The sequence below is a fragment of the Sturnus vulgaris genome, chromosome 16 (genome assembly GCF_052056855.1).
Source record: "Sturnus vulgaris isolate bStuVul1 chromosome 16, bStuVul1.hap1, whole genome shotgun sequence".
Classification (NCBI taxonomy): Eukaryota; Metazoa; Chordata; class Aves; order Passeriformes; family Sturnidae; genus Sturnus; species Sturnus vulgaris.
In genome coordinates this window covers 15173111-15194983 of record NC_142258.1, presented here as the reverse complement: position 1 = coordinate 15194983, position 21873 = coordinate 15173111, and the positions used below count along the sequence as shown (strand labels likewise).

The window sequence follows — 21873 nt, the reverse complement described above, 5'->3', positions numbered from 1 at the left end:
CACCAGGAAGGGGTGCAGGAGGTCAGGAAGCCCTCAGAATCCCTGTGGCAGTGCACTGTTAGGAGCACACGTGGGTTGGGATCATGAAGCCCGGCGAGGAGATGCTGTTGGCTGAGCTGACTCACTCTTGCAGAGCCAGGCAGGGGCTGGGAGGCTGGACCTGGAAGGTTGCAGCAGATATACTGGCAAAGCAACACAGAAACACGGGGAGCTGGGACTTTCCACTTGGTACAAGTTTCTATAGGAGAATCAGTAGAGACAAACAGTCTCTGATTCAGACTTCTGAACCCCCAAGGCTATAAAGGAAAGTGTCGCCAGCTCCTTGCTGGCATCATCCAAACAGGGCAGGTTGCATAAGTACTTCCAAATCCTGCCTCCAAATGAAACAAGAAAGTAAAACAGGCTTTAACACCACTGACCTTCACCCCATCCTTCCAGGACTCTTCCAACTCAGGATATTCTGTCTTGGAGAGACATGGACAGAAATAAAGCACCAGAACGGAATTGTCTCTTTGCCCTTTTCTCCCAGATCTGCTGAGCAAGGGCAAGAGACAGCAAAGAGACCCTCCCCTAACTCAGCCCTGCTTTCCTGGAGCACTGCATCAAAATATCCATGTCAGGCAGTGCCAAGTGGTCCCACTGCAATGGCACAAACATTCCCAAAAAACAGAGGCTGCACCTCTCCAGGTGTGTGCAAAAGCAGCACCCCACTTCCACAAGAGCAAGCATGGAGGATCCCAGAGTAACTCAGGTCAGAGACCTCAGAGTGGTCTCCAGCCCAAACTCCTGCTTCAAGTTGAATCTCTTAAAGGGATTGCAGCAGGTTTGACAGTCTGGTATTGAAAACCTCCAAGGATGGAGACTTCACAACCTCTCTGGGCAGCGACCTCAGCTAACTGACTGTCCTTAGGCAGAAATGCTTCTCCTTATATCCAGTCTGATATTCTCCTGTTTCATCCTGTGTTTGTTGTTCCCTGCCCTCCCACCATGTGCTGCTATAAAGAGCCTGGCTCTGACCTCTGGATGAAGTGTCTGTAGGTATTGGTAGAGCTCCTTCAATGCTTTCTCTCCAGCTGGGACTAACCATGGAAGCATGGAATATTTTAGTTTGAAGGGACCTTAAAGATCATCCAATTCTACCCCTCGCCATGGGCAGGAACACCTCTTACTGTCCCAGGCTGCTCCAAGCCCTGTCCAACCTGGCCTTGGACACTGCCAGGGGTCCAGGGGCAGCCACAGCTTCTCTGGGCACCCTGTGCCAGGGCCTGCCCACCCTCCCAGGGAACAATTCCTTCCCAATATCCCATCCAGCCCTGCCCTCTGGCAGTGGGAAGCCATTCCGTGTGTCCTGTCCCTCCATCCCTTGTCCCCAGTCCCTCTCCAGCTCTCCTGGAGCCCCTTTAGGCCCTGCAAGGGGCTCTGAGGTGTCCCTGGAGCCTTCTCTTCTCCAGGTGAGCACCCCCAGCTCTCCCAGCCTGGCTCCAGAGCAGAGGGGCTCCAGCTCTAAGTGATCAACTCAGTGGGCTCCTCTGAACTCAATCCAGCAGGACAACATCTTTCTTGTGTTGAATTCCTGACTGAGCTCAGTTCCCTCACACCCTCTTTGCATGACTCACACACTCCAGCACCTTGACAACCTTAGAGCCCCAACACCAAAAACAGCTCCAAAAAGGCCACCATTTTCTTCATGCAACCTCTGACACCAGGCATCCCCTTAAGCCAGGACCAGAGCTGGGGCCTTGCTCTGAGCTCCCTTTGTTCCTTCAGTTGGTGGAAAGGAAGCACAACAACTACAACTACACAAATTCCTCCTTTTGTTGAAGTACTTGAGGAAATAAAGATTTCTTAATCCTGAAATATTAATTTTTGAGCACTCCAGAGCTTTATCATATATTTATATCTGCTCTCTCTTTTTAGTGTCAATCCAGGACAAACTACCAACGAGTTCCCAGAAACACAGCTTAGGTCGGGGATGGAAAATCAGCCAAGGGACCAGCGTGGTCCCCTTCCAGGACAAACTCTTCTGTGGCCAGGACATCCCTTCTTTCTGGAGGTTCCCTCCTCCCCACCCAGTATCAGCGCTCCTGACCACTCCCTGGAGCAGGACAATCACATTTATGCAGAAAATGGCATTTTCTACTGGTGATAACCTGCAATGAATTGAAACAGGACAACTGGATTTGTCCAGTTTAATAAAGGAATGGTGGCAGGTGAAAATCCCTCATCAGAGCAGGAGGGAAAAAAAAAGGTCTAATTCTGCAGCAGGAAACCATGAAAGGGTGAGCACTTAATGGTGAATGGGGCCATTAAAGACCCAGCAACACCACACAACCCTCCCTAGAGGTGCCAAGAGGCTCAGACAGACACGAAGAGTTTCCCAAGCTGATGACGCACTCCAGTTCCTGGGAATTTCTTGGTCCCATTGCACCAAACCTTCAGACAGTTCTTGCACAGTTTCTATTTAGTTTCTTCTTTTCCCACACTGGACACAGCTCCAGCACCTCAGATGTGCTCCAACAGCCAGGGAGAGAAGAGGCTGGGAGTTTTAATGAGAAGTTCCCAGGGGAAAGCTGAACTCTGCTAATGAGAGGTCTGAGAGAAAAAAACACTGGCCCATCTGTACAGAGTGCACAGGAATTTTCTGGCAGCCAATAAAGCCACAGAAGACACTCTCAAACTACAGCTGTCCCTGCACTTCACTCTCTTGTCACCTCCCCAAAACCAGGGATTGCCTGTCAGATGTGAGGGTGAGAGGGGACATCTTGCTGTGGGACAGGCAAGAAAGGACTTCATAGAATCACAGAATGTCCTGAACTGGAAGGGACCCACAAGGATCGTGAGCCCAACTCCTGGCCCTGCACAGGACACTCCAACAATCCCACCCTGGGCATCCCTGAGAGCATTGGGCAATTCAAAAGCAATGCTCTATAAATACAAATGTTTGCAAGGGGTGCAAGTGAGACTGACAACACACTCCTCTATCCTCTACCAGCCAGAAAGAGACACCAAGGAATGTGTTCAGAGTGTGGTGGGAAACAGGAGGAGGGCAGAAGCCCAGCTGGGACAGGGGCACCCTGAAAGCTCCTGTGACACACACCGAAGTCTGTCTTTGATGGAGAAGGGAAGCTGAGGAGACTGTCATGGCTTGCAGAGTCCTCTTCATGGCTGAAATCCCTGGGTTTTGTTTAGGAAAGGGGAGGGATCTGCCCATCTGAAGTTACTGGAGTTACACACACCTGGAAGGAGCTGCCTCCTCTCTGAGCCTAGGGACACGCAGGGGAGCGTTACCCTAAAGTGATGGACAGGACACAAGAGACTTGCATCATTCTTCATCAAAGCAAAATTAGAATCTGGAAGGCTTGTCTTGTGAGAAAAACAGGCTGGGCATGAGTAACCTTAATTGCTGCAGTGTTGTAAGAAATGAGCTCTCAGAAGAAAACCTGTTTGGCTGGCAGAGCACAGGCACGCTGGGACAAGACCTTTCCCAAAGGCTCCTTGGCTAATGAGCAGGTTTCCCATATGTCTGCCAGGGCAACAATTAAAATCCCTGGGGATACAAAAGGAGGAGGCAGACTGAGTATTCCAAGGAAGTCAGCAAAGTCCAAGTTCTAGCTTTCCTCAAAAGTTTTGCAGGCTCTGGATTCATGAGCTTTTGATGAGGTCTCTCACCCTAATGCAGCACCTCCTGCACCGGTCCAAGGTTGTGGAGGTGCAGGGCCTAGATGAGATGGCCAACAGCAATGTGACTTCTTCAAAACCAGCATGGAGCCACTCAGTAGCACAGGATCATCATGGGACAGGCTCTGGAGCAGCAAGGCTGGCAGGAGAACTGCCCAGGAAGGTCTTTCTGGAGCCCCAGGCCTGGAGACAGCCACCAGCACAGCCTCAGCTCCTCCCAAGCTGCACTATTTCTCATTAAGATCAATTCCAGCCTGTTCTTATAATTAATAACCTCATCTTGCCTCCCTGCATGCAAGCAGGGGAAATTTCTGCAGTTGCAATCACACTTTACTTCAAAGAAACCAATTTAGCACAGCGCTACTGCTGCCATCATTCCTCTTACTCAATGACTTTATTTACCTTTTCTGTACCTAATTTCCCCAGTCCTTTGTGTGTCTGGGGAAATTAAAAGTAAAAAATACCAAGGCCCATTTGCACCCAAATATTATAGCAGGGGGAGGAAATTTATGTCCTTAACTCAGGCCAGCACCATACTATGGCCATTAACATATTGATTTGGCTAGGGAGGTGATGAACTGAACAGCCTTGCTTTGACTACACAACACTGACTTTGACCAAAATCTACATATAATGGATATTTGAACCCTCTCAAGAGCAAATACAGAAAGTAGGTACAGCAGTTTATAAGGGTTTGTCACAGTGGCATGAAATTGGTGTAACTTGGGTGTAGAAAGCACTTCTGGTTCTGCCAAAACATCAGTGAGTCCTTCAGCATGCCTGCAACTCCCCAAAAAAGCTGTTTTTTCAGGGGGAAAAAAGCCCATAGTCCTCCAGCAAATGCAACACAAGAATGCAAGAATTTTACCCATTTTTGTTGATAAAAGGCCCGAATCATAGAAGACTGATAGCCCCAGGTTCTGCTGGATACTTGTAGCTTCAGCTTCTTGCACACTTGGAGCAAGAAAACACTTTGAGAAATATAGTTTTGTTTTTTAGAAAGCCTGTTAAAAATTGGATCAGCTACCCTGTATGGTTTTATAACAATACTCCATCTGTGGTGTGAGCAGAAAGTTTCCCACGTAAAATAAACTTGTCCAGCAAAACTTGTGACCACCTAAAACAGAGGAAGCACTGAACATGTGAGCAGGTCACATCACACAGGGATGGGAACACAAATCTCCAAGCCTCCTCTGGTGTTAGGACAAGGTAAGATGTATAGAAATCAGGGAATATCCAGAGCAGCAGGGAGAGGATTTATGACCAATGCACCAGCTCTGGGACTAGCAAGATGCTGGGGAGGAACAGCTGGGAAGATGATGTTCTTTAATACTACTGCTACACTAATTCATTTCAAATCATGGCAGGTTTTAATTTAAAAACCAACAGAATCTTGAGTAGGAAAAGTGGGAGGGATGAGAAGAGTTCAAAATAGAAGGATTTCAGGGGAAAGGCAGGAGGGGATGGAGTAGAGGACATCTCTTTGGGTGTCTCATGTCTGGAGAGTGAGGCATGGCACAGGTTTGAGGAGCTGCAGGTGATGCTTTGTGAGCAGCTCCATGGCCCCACCTCACTCTCACAGCCAGCACCACCAGCTCAGCCCCAAAACACCACCCTGTACCTTCAGAGAATAAATGAAATCCCTTCTTCCCAGCGTGAGGAGGAAATGCAAAGCCATTTTCTGCCTTTGAGGCCTGTGCTGCTGGGGACTGCTTGCCTCTCCTGCAGCCCTGGGGGGGGTTGTGGGGTGCTGGAGCTATCCTGGCACAGACACAGGCACAGCAAGGAGCTGGGAGGGCACTGCCAAGCCCCTGTCTCCTTTCGTGCCACCAGTTCCCAGCCCCTACATCAGGCAGGCTGCTATTTGCTTCAGAAACAACCATCTTTATCCCTAAATTCTCCCTGATAAAATAAATCAAAGCATAGCTCCAAGGTGCAATTAAGTAAAAAACCAACAGTAATAAGAGCTTGGTACCATTTGGGGCGGAGGGAGAAAGATTCATGTTTCCATGAGGTCTGAGACTAAGGAGAGTGGGGCTGCAGCCTGGCAGGTGGAAGCAGAGCCCCCAGCCTCCTCTCCCAGAGCTTTACCTTGGCCACCACGCCAGCTCCTGGCAGAGCTGCTGCTGGGAGCTCTTCCTGCAAACGAGGAAAGCTCTCAAGCCAAGCTCTGCAGTTGCACTGTCCCATGCCAGAGCAGGCAGTGCCCTTCCCGTGGCTGCCAGCGACACTGGGGCAGCCCAGGCAGGACCATGCCGGAGAGCTGGAAGGCAGCAGGGACTGTGCTCCATGGCCAGCAGCTGTCAGGCTCCCCAGCATGATTAACAGCCCTTAATGAAGAGCTAAGCCAGTCCTGGACCTCAGGAAAGCAGCTCACACTTAATATCTCAGCCAACAAGCTTTGCACTGATCTGCAGAGAGAAAGAAAGACTGCCAGGGGCCAGAGGAAGAGAGAGGAACTCTGGCAGCTCTCAGCATGCCTGGAGTTCAGCGTGTGCCTGCTCAGGGCACAGCAAGGAAGGCACTGCAGCTACAAACATCACCTGGCAGCGAGGGACAGGCAAGAATGGAGGCTCCCCACAGCCACTGCCACCACCAGCACACCCTGCCAGCTCTCCACTTGCCTGGGCATGGCGCCAGCTCCTTTGGTGACAGAAGGTCAGAAGGCAAACCTGAATGTCCCCTCTCCTACATCAGGAACCCTGTCCAAAGCTGCACAAAGCAGAGTCCCAGTTGAACTGGGTGCTGCAGTTTGTACACACACACTCCACAGAGTCCTTGGCTCCACACACAACTTCCAAGTGCACTCACACTCCCTGCCAGGTGCTGCAAAAGACACACCAATGCCTGTGCTGGAGCCAGGTCCTCCTGTACTGACCTGGGCTGGAGAGAGACCACCACACACAGCAGCAAACCCCACCAGCCTCACAGATGGCTCCTGCCTTTCCTGCTTCTGGAGCAGCAGCACCTTCCCCAGCTCTGCTCCCCTTCCCAGGTCATGTCAGGTCAAGCAGCTGAATGCAAGAGCACACAAAATTCATTGCTGTATCAAGCCAGCTTTGGGGAGCCTGTTGCCAGCTGCAGCAGGCTCTGCTCTCCTCGCAGGCTGGGGGGAGGAAGAGCAAGGAGCGGGGGAAGCTGCCTCAGGTGCTGCTCAGGCTCAGGGCAAACAAACCAGCATCTCCCCCATGCAGCAGGAGGAAGAAGCAATTTATTGTGACAAATGGTGAAAGCCTGCAGCGGGGTTGGCCCTTCCTGTCAAAGCTGGTGAACCACACCAGGAGAGGGAAGGGCCTGGCAGTCAAGAGGGATATGCATCACTCCCGGGGGAAAACCATCAGCAGCTCAGGAAAACCAGGCTGCAAGAGATCTCTGCCTGCCCACCTGGGATGCTAGCGAGCACTGTGTGAGTCAGCCAGCCACCACTGCTCGTCCCCCACTCTCAGGGCTGCTAACTGCCACCTCTCAGTGTCCCCTGCTCCAGAGGGGTCATGCCTTGGCCCTTCAGCCTCAAAAAGGGGTTGAAGGTTTGGGCAGAAGTGTCTGGGATGGGACATGGGGTGAGGGAGCATCCAGCAATGTAGCACAAGTGGGATGTTCATATCTGCATCTCGAGCTCATAAGCGACTTTCTTGTTGACAGAGGAGAGTTCACAGTCCAGAAGGACAGGAAATAACATCCTTAACTTTTAAGGAACCTGAAACAAGGAGAATCTGGGATGCCAGTTGTCTGAATTAGCCAGGAGAGAATAGGGAGAAGCCCCTCCTGAAGGAAAGGAATTCCAGGGTCCATTTGGTCTCTCGTGAATACAGAGAGATGGCTGTGTCCTCCTCAGCTTGCCTGACTGCCACATTCCCTTTTTCCTCAAAGTATCTGATGGGGTTCCAGACAGAACTGGGACTGATTTTCCCACTGCACCCACCATCAGCACCCAAAAAGAATATAGCTTCACACCTGTACAGACTTCTCTATGTGTACCTGTGCAGCTCTGTGCCAGCAGCAAACAGTGGTGTTTTGGAGAGCCCTGGATTTGCCTTCCATGGGGACTAGACAGCAGCCAAAGCACTGACAGACCGATAAGTCCATGACAAATTCAGAAATGAAATGTGAATCTCTCAAGTCCTGGCAATGCACCTTCACCATCCTTACTGTTCAGCAGAATGATTTCCCAAGCTTTGGGTCAATCCAGAGCTGCTCCTTCTGAGCTGCAAGAGCCACGTGTGGGAGCACACACTTCCCTGCATCCCAGAATAGAAAGCAGCTGGAGTCACATCTGAACACTGCAATGAGAAGATGAAAGATTCCCAGACACTCCTCTTTTTCCACTGAGCACTTTATGGGCTCTTCTCCCCGCTCTCACTTCACATAGAGCTCCTTCAGCTGCTGATTTTCCACAGGTGCTGAACTTCCAGATGCTCCTGGGGGCTCTTCCATCTTTAAATTCATTCTATTTAAATAACAGGGGCATATGGTTCATTACAGCTATTAAAGGGTGTGTGTATGTGTGGGGGGAATCTGATCCTGAGATCCAGAAGGCTCCCAGGACCTCTGAGCACCCAGGCATTGGTTCCTGGCCCCAAAGGAACAGAGCCAGCTCTGCCTGCAAACCTCACCCGAGGGCTGTGATCGAGTTTCCAGCTCACCTACATCACACCAGGTCCTCCAGTGCTAGTGAGGAGGTTTATACCAGCTCAGGAGATACTCAGGACTGCTGTGTCCTTTCTAGGACAGCTGCCACCCCCTGAACAGGATGAAGGCCAAATCTTCCGGACAAGATCAATGCCAGGATCTAACCAGCAGCTTATAGAGGGCTTCCATCACCCCAGTACCACTAACAAAAAAGGTCTGTGCAGGAGCTGGGTTAGCACAGCTGAATGAAGATCCCACAACACAGGAGCCCAGCTTCTCTTGGGACAGAGAAGGATCCCAAGGGAAACCTGCTGATGTGCCCCCTCACCCCAGCTGCCAGGGTACCACGGGAGGAGCTCACAGATCTGGGCATGGAGATCTTGGAATAAGTTTTGATCAACTCTCTCCAGGTTCCAGCTGAAATGGGCTCAAGAGTAGCACAGGCTGCTCTTGCAAGGAAGCACAGGGATGTAGGATGTAGGCAGGGAGGCCTTTCAGCTGAGAACATGGGAAGGAAGGGGAATATTGATGGGGCTGATATCCACAGTTATGTTTCACAATACAGCCTTACCTGCTCTCAGCAGGGAGGGGAGGAGGAGGTAAGGAAAGGAGCAGGAAGCTCAATTCATTAAGCTTCTCTCTCACCTGAGGAACTGGGACATCTTCAGCAAGGAGGGAGGACTCATGGGACCAAAGGACACTGCTTTCCATCCATTTAGCTCCCCACACCTGAGGTATGCTTGAACAGCCACTTCAAAAGCAACCCCTGAGGAAAGCAGGCTGGATGAAGTGGAACCTCTACTTGTTTTCATTTCTCTGTCTTTAAGCCAATTAAGGGAATTCTTTTTAAGTGAGGGTCTGTGGTCTGCCTCAAAGAGCCTGTGCTCCCCAGAGAACAGAGAGAGGTGAGGTGGCCATCAGGAGCCAGCACTGCAGGGATTTGTGCTTCTCTACAAAAAAAGAAACCCTGCTCCAAAGCCCCAGAATCTTTCTGTTTTCTAACACACTTCTGCAGCAGGTGCCTCTCCCCTTTGCACCTCGGTTTTCTCACTGGTACATCACACAAAAAGCAAGTGGTGTTGACATTAGGCAGAGCTCTCCTTGTGTCTTTCAACACTTGCCCAGTGTTTGAAGAATCCAGCGTGGGAAATGCCTTTGAAGCTTCACATCCAGCCAAGAAGAGGCCAAGACAAAGGCATGGTCTGTACTTAATCCTGGTGTCATATTCACAGAACCACAGAATGGGCTGGAAGGGACCTCAAAGTCCATCTCATTCCATGGAACACCTTCACTATCCCAGATTGCTCCAAGCCTCATCCAATCTGATCTTGGACACTTCCAGGGATGGGGCAATCACAGCTTCTCAGGGTAACCTGTGCCAGGGGCTCATCCCAGGGAAGAATTCCTTCCTGACATCAGGGTGGTCAAGCTCAAACATGATGGAAGGGGGCTACAAACACAGGCAGAACGCAGCCAAGGACACAGAACCCACAGCTGGGAAAATGTTTGCTGGGACAAACAGCTCCTGGTGTGGGACTGTGCAGACAGATCCCTTGCATGGACTAAATGGCCACATTTTTCCTTTCACACACCACTCAGAGCTATTTTCCATCACACCTCCCATGGAGGATACACACATCCTGCATCAGGTAACAAAAGCACCTGTGTGTGCAGAGTATTTTGGAGGGACAGGTCCATTTGCTCAGATGAAGACACCCTTGTATTGTCTTCAAGAACAGGGAACAACTTCAGGGTCACACACCTGAACAAACCTCCTATTCCATGTCTCAGGCTGTTTCACACACCACTTCCCAACACACCTGATGTTTGAACTGAAGGCTGGGGTGGGAGAAGAATTTTCCTGCTTCCCAGGACTAGAGAGATGTGGGACTAAGGCTATGGGCCCATAGCTGAAAAGAGCCAGGAAAACCTGATGGGACTGTAAACTCAGGACTCACCCACATTCCCTTACTCCCACTGCAACTTCCCTCACATGGGGAGGCTGCAAGAGGAGATTTACTGGTGGCTGCCAAGCCAAATTGCTGCTCAGCTGAAGATTTATGCTGCAATTTGTAGTGCTGTTAAAATAGAATTGGAAGAGTGGTGGTGGAAGAGAAAGAGCAAATGAAAGAGAGGGGAGGGGAAATAGATCAGGAGCAACACCATGGCTCCAAAGCTATTTGCTCCATCTCTCACATCTCCATTGAACCAATCACTCTGCATTTCCAGCTGCTCTGCTCCAGCCTTCAGACCCTGCAATGCCAGTGCCCGGGCTCACTTTGCAGTGGGACACACGCAGGGTACAGGTAATAGAAACCTGTCCATCTCCACAGCACCTGAACTGTCAGGCTCAATAAATACAGCTGGCAGAGAATGACACAAAAGGGACAGGGCATCTGGAGGCTGGTGGCTGCTCACATGACTTCCACACTGCAGCCACCAAGGACAGGAGAAGGGACCCCCATCCCAAAGGCCACCCACTGCCTTCCCATTCTGGCACTGGTTAAACACCAGAGTTTAACTCAGCAGTTTAACTCAGTCCTGCCTGCTGAGGTCAGAGGTGAGCTAAATTATCCCCTGCACCTCCAGGAACTGGAGGAAAAAGGCTGTCAAGTCATGGATCAATATCCCTGCATGTGCAGAGAGCCATGGGCTTCCCCTGCCGAGGCCCCCATAGCCCCTCCTCTGAGAAGCCAAGGAAAGGTCAGAGCACCCTGCAGCTGCCAGGGAATCCTGGCTCTGCTCTGCACAACTGGGTGACGCACAATCTCCAAAAAATCTACAGCAAAAACCTCTTTAGTGAACTTCAACAGAACAGCTTTCCTTTGACATCAGGGAAACTCCCCATACCCTGAGCCAACCCTCTGTCCTGTACTGCCAAAACCATGGGGGAATTTCAGAATTACAGCAAAGAGACTTTGGCCCTTCAGCCCCTGGGCATCCCTGCAGAAAAAGCCAGGCTAGGTTCGTTCCTCATTCCAGAAACCACCCTAGGGCTGGGGGTTTCAGTTTACTGAGAGGTCAAACTATGGATCCAAACTGACCCCCCAGGCACTGGGGAGCTCTCAAGCCCTACCACTGAAGCACCTCCTTGAGGTGCCCCAGCCAGCAACAGAGTGCAGTTCCTTCTTGCAAGGGAGATGGGAGAGGATGGGATCCTGTGCACAGGCTGAGTCCCACCAACAGCAATGGATCTGTTTGTGTGTGTGTGCTCCCGACCTATAAAGGTCATTCCTCTCTCACATGCCTGAACTTCAGAGGGGACAATTAGTAACAGTTCCCTAAAAGCTCAATGGGACAAAACACACTGACCTTCCTGTGGTTTGGATAGGAATGCTTCATCATGCACAGCCTATTTGGCATTTCATTTCCTGGCACTGGCAGCTTCTAGGACAGTCCTGGTCCAACATCCAGCGTGCAGATGAAATAGCTCTGGGTGTACAGAGTGGACCCTGGCCTGTATCCTCTGGGATAGTACCCTGTGTAGGCAGTGACAGAGGTTGCCCCAGCACAAAACCCTTCCATGCACCTCCTGCCCAATCAGCACCAAGTCCATGGTGCCTCGAGGCTATCCCAGGCAGTTGCCAGTCCCAGATCACCCTCCAGGATCCCATCAGCAAACACCAGGCTCCAGGAGGACACAGGAGCACTGCAGCACACCAGAAGCCCACCACAGTCCCAATGCCCCATCAAACACAGGTTCCACACAGGAATCCACACCTGGCCTCAGATTCACTTTGGTCTTTCAAAATGGGGGCTGTTTGGTTTCTCCAGCCTCTTGGAGACAGAGGAAGACTTGGTGGGTTATATGGAAGGGCCAGGAATAGAGCAGAACAATGCTGTGCTGGGGCAGACTGAGCCACAGCACCACGCAGCACCCCAACCTGCTCCTTCTGTTCATACCCCAGGCTGAGAGCTATTGCCACCTTAACTGAGCCAGCAACACATCTGGCTGACTCCTGGAGCAGGCAGACAGGCTGGAATTACCAGGGAAGCCCCTACAAGTTATACTGCACCCTGGAGGCCTCCAGGCTGGGTGATTCAGACCATAGCACTGTTTACTGTCTTGTAAAGATGACACACACTTAACTTAGTGTTTTGACAGCTGGAATCTAGAGGATGCGCCTGGCTGGAGCACGTGCCATTAACCCTCCCGAGTCCATGTGCCAGAGGGAAGCATCCTGCCAAAACAGCAACCCCAGAAAGGCCAGGCTGGGGCTGCTCCAACAGCTCAGTGTCCCTTCCCTGCAGCACAACACTCAATTTTCTACCAAGGAGAGCAGCTCCTGCTGTTGTTTAAAGCTTCTGAACCTCATCAAGTCAGACACACACTCACAGACAGCCCTGGGTAAGCTCAGACCACGTATTCCTCAAGGACACCTTGAGGGACATCACTGCTGACCTGCACAGGACAGAGCAGGAAGGAGCACAAGTGCCCTGGAGACTGAAATGCTGCACCAGACATAGGGCCCTGTCAGCTGCTGTGCCCTCCCCACCACACTGCCACCAACAGCAGTCCCTGAGCCAGCAGGGCTGCAGTGCCCACACCAGTGTGCCTACATGATACATTAACTGTAGGAAAACACAACCCAAGGAAAACTGGCCACTGGGTGAAGCTTTGCTGGAGATTCTCTAGGGCATGTGTGAAGTGCTCAATGCCAGTCACTGCACATGCCACAGGGACTGCTGGGCAAGACAGCAGCAATGTCACTGATCAGTTCATTCTGTGCCATGAGCTGCAGCCTGCAGAACTAAAGTCTTTCCACATTCCAGAAGCACCAAATGTTTCCATGTTTATCCGTCCCCATAGACAGACACAGCAGCTGTGGGTAAGGCAGCAGGAGAAGCCTCAGCTCCTGGGCAGGAAAGGTACAGCTGGTGGCATGGGTCTGATGGAATGTCCCAGTGCTGCATGGGGCAAGTGCCAGCCAACACCAGGGCTCTGAATGAAAGGTGTCCTCTCCTTGGTGTCCCAAGGAAGCAGAGGAAAAAATACAGATATATATACACACACATCTATCCATCTACCTACCTATATCTTCACTTTTCCAAGGCAAGGAGATTAAAATCAGATTTTAAGAAAGGCAAAAGATCTTGCTTGTGTCTGCCTTCTCCCCACTCCATAGCTGGGGAATGCTGCTGAAGGCCAAGGATTGCAGACACTGTCCTCTCCCACCAAAAGCTGGCATAATCCAGCCTCCCAAAATCTCCTTTTGCTGTAGCCAACCTTCCACACTCCAAACACCAGAGCCCAGCTCTGTGTAACCACAAGCCCCAGTGTGTGATACACAGGGAGCACTTGGGGCAACAGGGCTGGAACCTGAGAGTCTGCAGAGCCAGCAGAGCTCAGCACAGCTCTGGGCAAGGCAGGCGAGGCTCCTCCAGCTCCCTGCAAGCTGCTGACTTGGAACAGCCCCCAAGCACCCGCAGCCCAAACTCTCCTCACCCCCCACACGGCCCCAGCTCTCCTGCTGCTGGTCCTGCCGCCATCCAGAAGGGCTCCAGGCTGCCTTCACACTCCACTTCCGGCTTCCTTCTGCTTTGGATGTCCTGCTGCAGCCCCAGAAACGCCATCTGTAAAGCAGGAGCAGCTTCCTTCTCTTCGGATCAGCTCCTCACGGTGACCTGCAGCACCTGCCCTTGCAGGGACTCAGGGGTGCCTGGGGCTGCTGAGAGCTGCACTGCCTGGCAAGGGGTTCTGGCTGAGATCCTGGGAGTGCTGGCAGGGTGAGAAGCACGGGAAGGTGCCCAAGTCAAAGAAGAGCCCAGGGAAGTTTGTTTGAAGAGAAAAAGCCGAAAAGGCACAGACACCTGGCTGGGTTGTGGGTGCCCAGGCACGAATAGAGAGATGCAGCACAGCTTGGCAAATGCAAACAGCACCCAAGGGCTCCCCTTTGCTCTCTGTGCCCTTCTGTTGGCAGCAGCCCCGTGCTGAGGGTGGTTTCATCCCAGAGAACAAAGGCCTGCAGAGGATTCACTCAGCACAGCCTCCCCTCCACGCACAACACCAGGCTCTGGCCGTGCTGGGATCAAGGCAGCCTTTCAGGGACACGGGGGGAAGAGGCTGCAGGGAGGGGGGTGCAGCTCTGAGCATTCCCCTCGCTGCTTCTGATTCATGTTAGTCAGACTCCAGCCCAGAGCCACCAGTGTCAAACTGGATTAAGATACTGGTTGGAGAAATCCAGCACGTGCCTTTCACAGCAACCAGTACCTGGTAATGTGAGAGGGAAGCAACGGGCTCTGGAGTGATCCCAGGGAATGCTAGGCAAAGAGAGGGAAGTGAGCTCCTTTCTCCCTCCCTCCCTCCTCAGGATATTCCTGCCTTCAGTCCTCCTCTCACAAGCCCACAACACATGAGGTCACTGCAGGCCCATCTCCCTCCAGGACAGAGGCTGCACACTGTTAGGGGGATGTGTTTGCAGTTTCCATCCTGATCCCAAGAGAAGAAATAACCCTCCAAACACACACTTTCCTACATTTCCTCCTTCCTTGAAGCAGCTCAACCAGGTGACTGAGCTTCCCACTCTCATCACATCCATCCACCAGCTCCTGCCAGAGGACTGAGACCATTTCACAAGTCCAGGCTACATGTATGACACTTCTCAGAGGGACAAGTGATTTGCCATGAGACACGAGACCACGTTTCTCCCTATGCAGCCAAAGAAGCAATGCAGAAGGGTGACTCTGGAAAAAAAGAACAAACAAACAAAAAAAAACCCTGCTCTGGTTCCTCTTACTGTTTCCTGCTCTTAAGAAATTTTAAAAAGCCCCAAAAAGTCACAAGCTATCAGTTCCTCCCCTTCCCCACCCCCAACACACCTGGAAAAACACCAAGTACCAAAGGGCTTTCCCAGGCCCTAAGCCACATATTCCCACAGCATCACTTACAAGAGACCAGCTTCTTTCACAGCAAAACTGCATCTGCAGGACCTCTTCCCAAAAGAGATGCAGACTGGATCTATGCACAGCCAAAGCTGGATGCTAAAATCCTTCATGCAATGCAGCATCCAAAGCAAAACTCCCCAACACCTGCACTTGGAGAAGGACCCGAATCCATGGTCCTGGAGCAAAATGCTCAGCTCCTGCAGACAGGAGCACCCCAAACCAGGTAAGGTACTGGTTTTTCCCTTCTCCAGGCTGACACTGTCAAAGGGACAGCTCTGCTGTGCTCTCCATGCTGTGACAGCAACATCCAGGCAAGAAGGTCAGGCACTTCTGCTCAGATTTGGCCAAGCCTGCTGCGTAAGATGAGGACGTGCTCCAGCTGCCTCTGCCCTGGATTTGACCTCCTTTGAGGCAGGATGGCTCTTATGGGATGTGGAAATGAGGAAGGTTGGAGGGCACACAGGGAGCAAAGGGAGGGTTTGTTTGGGGATCCATTGAGAACTCTGGTCTCCACTGCTCTGCACCACCCTCCAAGTTATCCATGGCTCCAGAGCTATAAATAGCCCTAATTTAAACAACTAATAGGCTTTGTGACCGCTGGAACAGGCAGTGTGGAAAGGGATGGGCAGAGCTGGGAGCCTCAGGCAGATGAAACATTCCAATCTGCCAGCTCCTTGGCACTGCAACACCTCCTTGAGCAAGACACTGCTCCAGATACCACGGGCTCTGGTGAGAACTGGTGAGCAAACAGTTACAAACCAAACATTCCCATCAAACAAGTATCCACAACAACCTGCAGCATCTTTACTCCACCAAATCCCAGCTGAACTCCACAGCAACTTCCAGAGGGGGCACAATCCACACAGGGATGCATCCACCTCACTGCAGCAGCTGGGGAGCACAGGCTTCACTCCTGTGTGACGAGCAGGCATGTCCTGAATATGAGAGCTGATAGTACTGCCCCTCCTCTGTGGATACACAGAGCACGTCTTGGTCATCCCCCTCTGGTTCCACAGCCACATCTGTCCTTTGCATGGAGGCTTAGGAAGGGAGATGGACCAGCTGGACCCCAGAGATCCTTCCAACCCCAACCAGTCAGTGATTCTTGAAAGGGGAAAAACAAACTCTCTGAGCACACCCAAATCCATGCAGGGTGCTGATAAAACCCAGGGATGTGTGCCTGCCCCACCCCAGGTTTGTTGGGGTACCTGTACTGCTGAGGCTGCCAGACCTCCAAAGGCTGATGCCCAGTCTGATATGTGATGACAGAAAACAGAAGCTGGCAATTACCAGTGATTCTCTGCAGTCACCTGATGCTTCACCAGGAGCTTTTTTTCTGAGAACCTCATTTCTCTGGGCCCTGGTTTCCCCAACAAGAAACACACAAAATCATTTAGTTGGGAAAAGCCCTCTAAGTACATCGAGTCCAACCGCTCCCCCAGCACTGCCAAGACCACCAGTGATCCATGTCCCCAGGTGCCACATCCACATGCTTTCTGAACACTTCCAGTGATGGTGACTCTACCACTGCCCTGGGCAGCCAGCTCCAACGCCTGACCACCTTTCCTGTGAAGAATTTTTTCCCCAGCATCCAACCTGAACCTCCCCTGGCACAACTTGAGGCTGTTTCCTCTTATCCTTGTCCCTTGTTCCCTGGGAGCAGAGCCTGACCTTCACCCAGCTGCACTCTCCTGTCAGGGAGTTGTGGAGACCCAGAAGATGCCACCTGAGCCTTCTTTTCTCCAGACTAAACACTGTCCTGATGTCCTTCAGACACTTCTGCTTGTGCTGCTCTCAGAGCTGAAGTGCCACAGGAGGGGGGGGGTGGGAAGGAACAGCACAGAGCCACATTCCTGCTCCACATAGCTCCCTCCATACTTCCATATGCCAAAGTTCAGTTATTAAAATCTCCACCAGCCTCAAAACAAGTCAGAGCCCACAGAAGAGGCCTCTCTGATGCTGTCCAGCAGTTCTGACTTGCTGCTGTTCATGGATTTGAGCCAAGGGCTCACAAACACTCAGGACACTCAGGCTTGCCTAGAGATTTTCCCCAGTAATAAGTTGTACTTCTGGGGAGCAGAGGACGGCACAGCAAGTGCCCTCCTACCACCTGCCAACAATAAAAGCAGGTCCCCTCACTTCCCTCTAAAAGCAGGGAGATTTACATATTTTTATGTAAATTTTTACTTTTAGCACATCATAATAATAAAATAAAAGAATAATAAAAGAATGTGTTCCTCCCTCCACAGGCATTGAGACCTGGAGGTATTTCATTCTGCAAAGGCTTTTATAGAAAAATAAAAACCCTTTGCACAGCACTGTGGGAGAGCCTGCAGAGGAAATGAATATCCTCTGGAAGAGGAAGGCATTCAGAGAGCTTCAGCCAAATCAAGTAGTGGGCAGAGACACTTAGGTCAGCTGCACAGACCTTGCAACCCTTTCCCCAAAGGCCTCTCCCAGAAGTGAAATCCGGAAGTTATTGGTACTCAACAGGACTCTTTTCATGAATTCTGGGAGTGAGGGATAGGTGAACAGGAACATTCCCTTATATCTCATCAGGAAACAGTTCAGAGCCCGAATTCCTTCCCAACCCCTTAGAGTTGAAGGATGCACCCTGGAGAGGTGCCACCACCCTTCCAGCAGCAGCAGGAGAAACCACTGCAATCCCACTGCTCCCAAACCATTCCATGGTGGCAGCCACAGCCATGGAGCCATGTCCTGCTGCCAGCACCAAGCCTGTGGCCCTGTCCCTTCCTGCTCCCAGCTCCAGGAAGGGTTTGGCACATCAGGAAGCTTGGCCACGATGGATGCCCAGGCTCAGCTGAACGCTCCCACCCAACAACAGACCAGGCCAAGCACCTTCAAGCACATGAGCAAGACAGGGCCCAAGGGGACTTGTAGCTGAGCCAGAATTTGTCTGGCTGCACATAACTACCAGGAGTGAATTTAAACCCAACATCTTTGCCCTAAGCAGAGGTTTCTGCAATCAGATCCCTCCAACATGAATACCAAGTATTAGGTACCTCCAGTCTTTCAGGAGCTGTGCCCTCCTGGCACACTGGGAAAAGGACAGGCTCCTGTTTCAATGCTGAGACTCAGAAAGAGATTGTGCGGCCCCACTCAGAAAAGATCAGGTACTCAAATCTGGCTGTCACAAGTCTGCTACTTCTACCACTAAGGCCCTTTCTCTACTCCCTCTTGTCTCCCTGTCTTCCGCAGACAGGGACTTCCACACCATCAGCCTCATCCAGCCAACAGAAGACAGTGAAGCCTCCTCCCAGGTTCTAAAATCTTGAAAGCCAATCTGATTTCTCAGACCCTTATTTCCATCCCACCATGAGGGATGACTCCCCCAGCTCCCCCATCAAGTACAGACCAAAGTCACTCACTAAGTATGTGTGTCCCTGTTTTTCTGCCAAGGAAGCTTTGTGCTCATCCCTGAGACTGCCCAGAGCAGCTTGGCTCTGTGCTGCTCCAGCCAAAGAATTATCAGCTTTGAAGGTGGCTGCAGGCAGAGACAGAAAATCAGCAGGAAAAGCAAAGTCTATCCTAGAACTCCTGCCCAGCCTCAAATTGACTCCCCAGTACTCCACTTCCTTCCTACACTACATGACTCCAGGGACGAGGACATGCACAGGCAGGATACCTACCCTGACTTGTTCTATTGACTTACTTAATTTTTTAAAAGAATATATTTATCTGTTCCTCTCTGGAAACCAATCATCCGCTGCTCCTTGGCCCTGCTGTTCCCTGGGAGCAGCCCTTTGATGCCTGGCAGCCTGGCTGATCTCAGCAGGTCTTTTGAACCCACTTCCATAATCAGTGCCTGGAGCAAGCTCTTCCCACGCAACTCACTGCTCAGTGAATCACGGCCAGTGATTTTCCTGTCTCCAGGAACCACGCAGCACTGAGCTGGGATGAGTTCTGCTCTCCCTTGAGCAGGGGAAAGAAGGAATTATCACAAAAGCCAACCCTGTCCCCACAGGACACCGGCGTTATCTGCGCCACGACCGGCAGTTCCTGTTCTTGCCCCAACATCCGCTCCACCACCAAGGCTGGTTCTTCAGGAAATTTATTTCCACATGTCAAGATATCACTTAGTTCCTCAAACTACAGACTTGGAGTCATGAGCAGCCTCAGCTGCCACACACAAGACTGCGGAAACATGGCCTTTTCTAGTGGCCAGGGCCAGGGGTACACTGGAAGTTCCTAAATTTCAGTTCTGGCAGTATACAGCCATACTAGGGAGTATATCTGTGAGCTGAGACACCTTCCCAACTCCTCAAGGCAACAGAGGAAAAAACAGCAGTCCAGAAGGGATAATCCTACAGTAAGAACCCAGCTCTGTTTGCAGGATCCCTCTAAATCAGAAGGAACAAATCCACACAGCACAGATCACCCACCAGAGCTGTGGACCAGCCACACAGGTTACCACACACAAAGGAACTGAATTTGGGAACTGCACAAAATATCTTTTTTGAAGGTACTCAAGTCTTTGCTAGAGAGTAAAGACAACAACTTATTGGTTTCACACTGTTCCCAGCTCAACAAGAAGACCCAAGCCAGGGCCAGAAAGGAGCAAAGCCTGACAGTGCTGGGAGGCTCTAGAGTCATGCACCAGAGCCCAGGAAGCACATCCCAGGCCTCGCAGCAGCAGGGAGGCAGGAAAACAAGGACTGCACCAACATCACAGCAAACACCTCCAGGGGAACGCCAGGACAGCTCAGGGACACTCAGAGCAAGCAGCTATTCCTAAATGATCAGCAGCTCCAAACAGACTCAAGCAGGTATGGACACCCATCCAGGCTGGAGTCCACACAAAGCAGGCATTAGGCAAAGGCTCAAACGTTATCAGCACAAAACACAGCAGCCTCTGTAGCCAAGCCCCCAGGCAGAGGGGTTTGGGATGTTTTTGGATAAACCTCTCTACCTGTCAGAGACTGAATACAGGACACCAGCCCCCCAAAAACAAGAGAAACTCCTCACTGCAAGTGGCTGATGCGGAAGGGGCAGAGGCAACAGCTCAGAGACACATCTGAGGTGCTGATTTCATCGAGGTGGGATAGGAATGGAGGGCTGGAAACACTAATCTGTTTTTAAGAGTAATTCTGTTTTGGTACGTTTCATTCCTGTGGATCTGTTATTCAAAAGCATTTCACTGCTTTTGCATAAAAACAGCTTCTCTGGCTCTTCTGAGTCCAGAAACTCTTGCAACTTATTGCCACCCAACCTGGAGACACAGTCCTCCACTTGTGATGCTACAGTGTGGTTGGGAGGCCATAAAGAAAAGGAGCCACGAGAACATGGCAAGCGAGGAACTGAGATCCCATTTCCAGGCAGCCACCTTGACAATTTAGGTGAGTGTGAGTCCCGCAGTCCATTCTGCAGGAGACATCAGCCCCCCTGTGTAACGCCAGGGTTTGGCACCACTTAGATCAGTGGGAATTTGGCTCTGGCTTCCCGAGGAACTGAACTGAGCCTCTGAATGAAGGGACCCAACGCTCAGCAGGATGCAAAGCGAGTCGTGTCCGAAAGGCAGCGCTGTGCTGAAGCTGGGAGGTGAGCAGCTGAGCGGGTGAGCAGGTTCCACCCCTCCTCCTTACCTTCGCAGCCGGTGCTGTAAGTGCTGGTGCTGCCGTGTTATAAGGGCACTTTCCCACACGGGGCCACCGGGACTGCTCCTATACCAGCCCACGGCCGGGTGCCCCGGGTAGGGCGAGCTACTGAAGCCATGGTCCGACTCCGTCTCTGCGGCCAGCGATGAGGCAGAGCTCCCCATGGTTCCCCCCTGCCCAGGCCTGCTGAGACTGAGCCTAGGTTAGGTCCAAGCCAGTGGCATGGGCAGCTCGGGTGGAACGGGCGAGGCGCTGCGGCATGGGCTGCTGCAGAGATCCCAGCACGCTGGACAAAGGAAGGTCGGTTCTGATCAGAGTTGGAAAACAAAACAACAAACAAACACAGAGAAAGGGGAAAAAAAGGAAAGAAAAAGAGAGAAAGATAAGGTACGATTTCAGCATCAACCTCCAGTTTTAAAGCCTACCAATGCATGCTCTGATCAGGGTCCCCATCCCAGAGCTCACTGGGATGGGAAGGGCTGTGTCACTGAAGAGATGGGGAGTGTGGGGGCTCTAGAAGAGGCTCCCCTCAAGTTAAGCATCAGGAGTTCCTTGGCACAGGGAAGCACAGCAAAGCCCAGCACAAAGCCCTTCACACATGGGAAAGAAGCAGAAAATGGGACAAGGCAGGCCCACCTGGAGCCCAAGCAGCCCCTGGGGACTGCACACATCAGGTTAGTCTGTGCTCTGACTGGCACACCAGTTTTAGTTACTCAGCTACAAGGACTGGATGGCTTGTGTGCTTACATGTAAAATAAAATATACTTCTTTTCCTGTCTCCCACTAACACCCCGGTAGGACTGAAACTGGACGAACTGGGGATCTGCACAAATATTTTCTGTCACTGTTTACTTTCAGCTCAAGGCAAGTTTTAGCTGATCGTGAGCATGCCCCTACCCACAGAAGCAGGTCTGGGGCTTTGCTCCTCCTTTTCTTCCTCTCTCTTTCCAACTTTTCAGAATTTATTCTTCAAGCATCCTCACAATTAGACTTCAGAAACACTTCATGTTCTCTGTATTAAAAGAAGTTTAAACACACACAAGTCTCTCCTTCAAGTGAAAAGGCA

The 21873-nt window shown here is 51.4% G+C and overlaps 1 protein-coding gene across 7 annotated transcripts in view; it reads right to left on the bottom strand.

Moving 5' to 3' along the window:
• The window catches only part of CAPN15 (calpain 15), a 57065-nt gene that overhangs the window by 19726 nt on the left and 15466 nt on the right, over positions 1-21873 (bottom strand). For 6 of the 7 annotated variants that reach the window (XM_088174675.1, XM_088174680.1, XM_088174677.1 and 3 more), the window contains one exon: positions 20796-21114. The exons of the other annotated variant lie outside the window; for it this stretch is intronic. In XM_088174675.1, the coding sequence (XP_088030801.1) occupies positions 20796-20971 (176 nt within the window). In that variant the 5' untranslated portion in view covers positions 20972-21114. The remainder of the gene's footprint in view (positions 1-20795; positions 21115-21873) is intronic. 7 annotated transcript variants of the gene reach the window in all.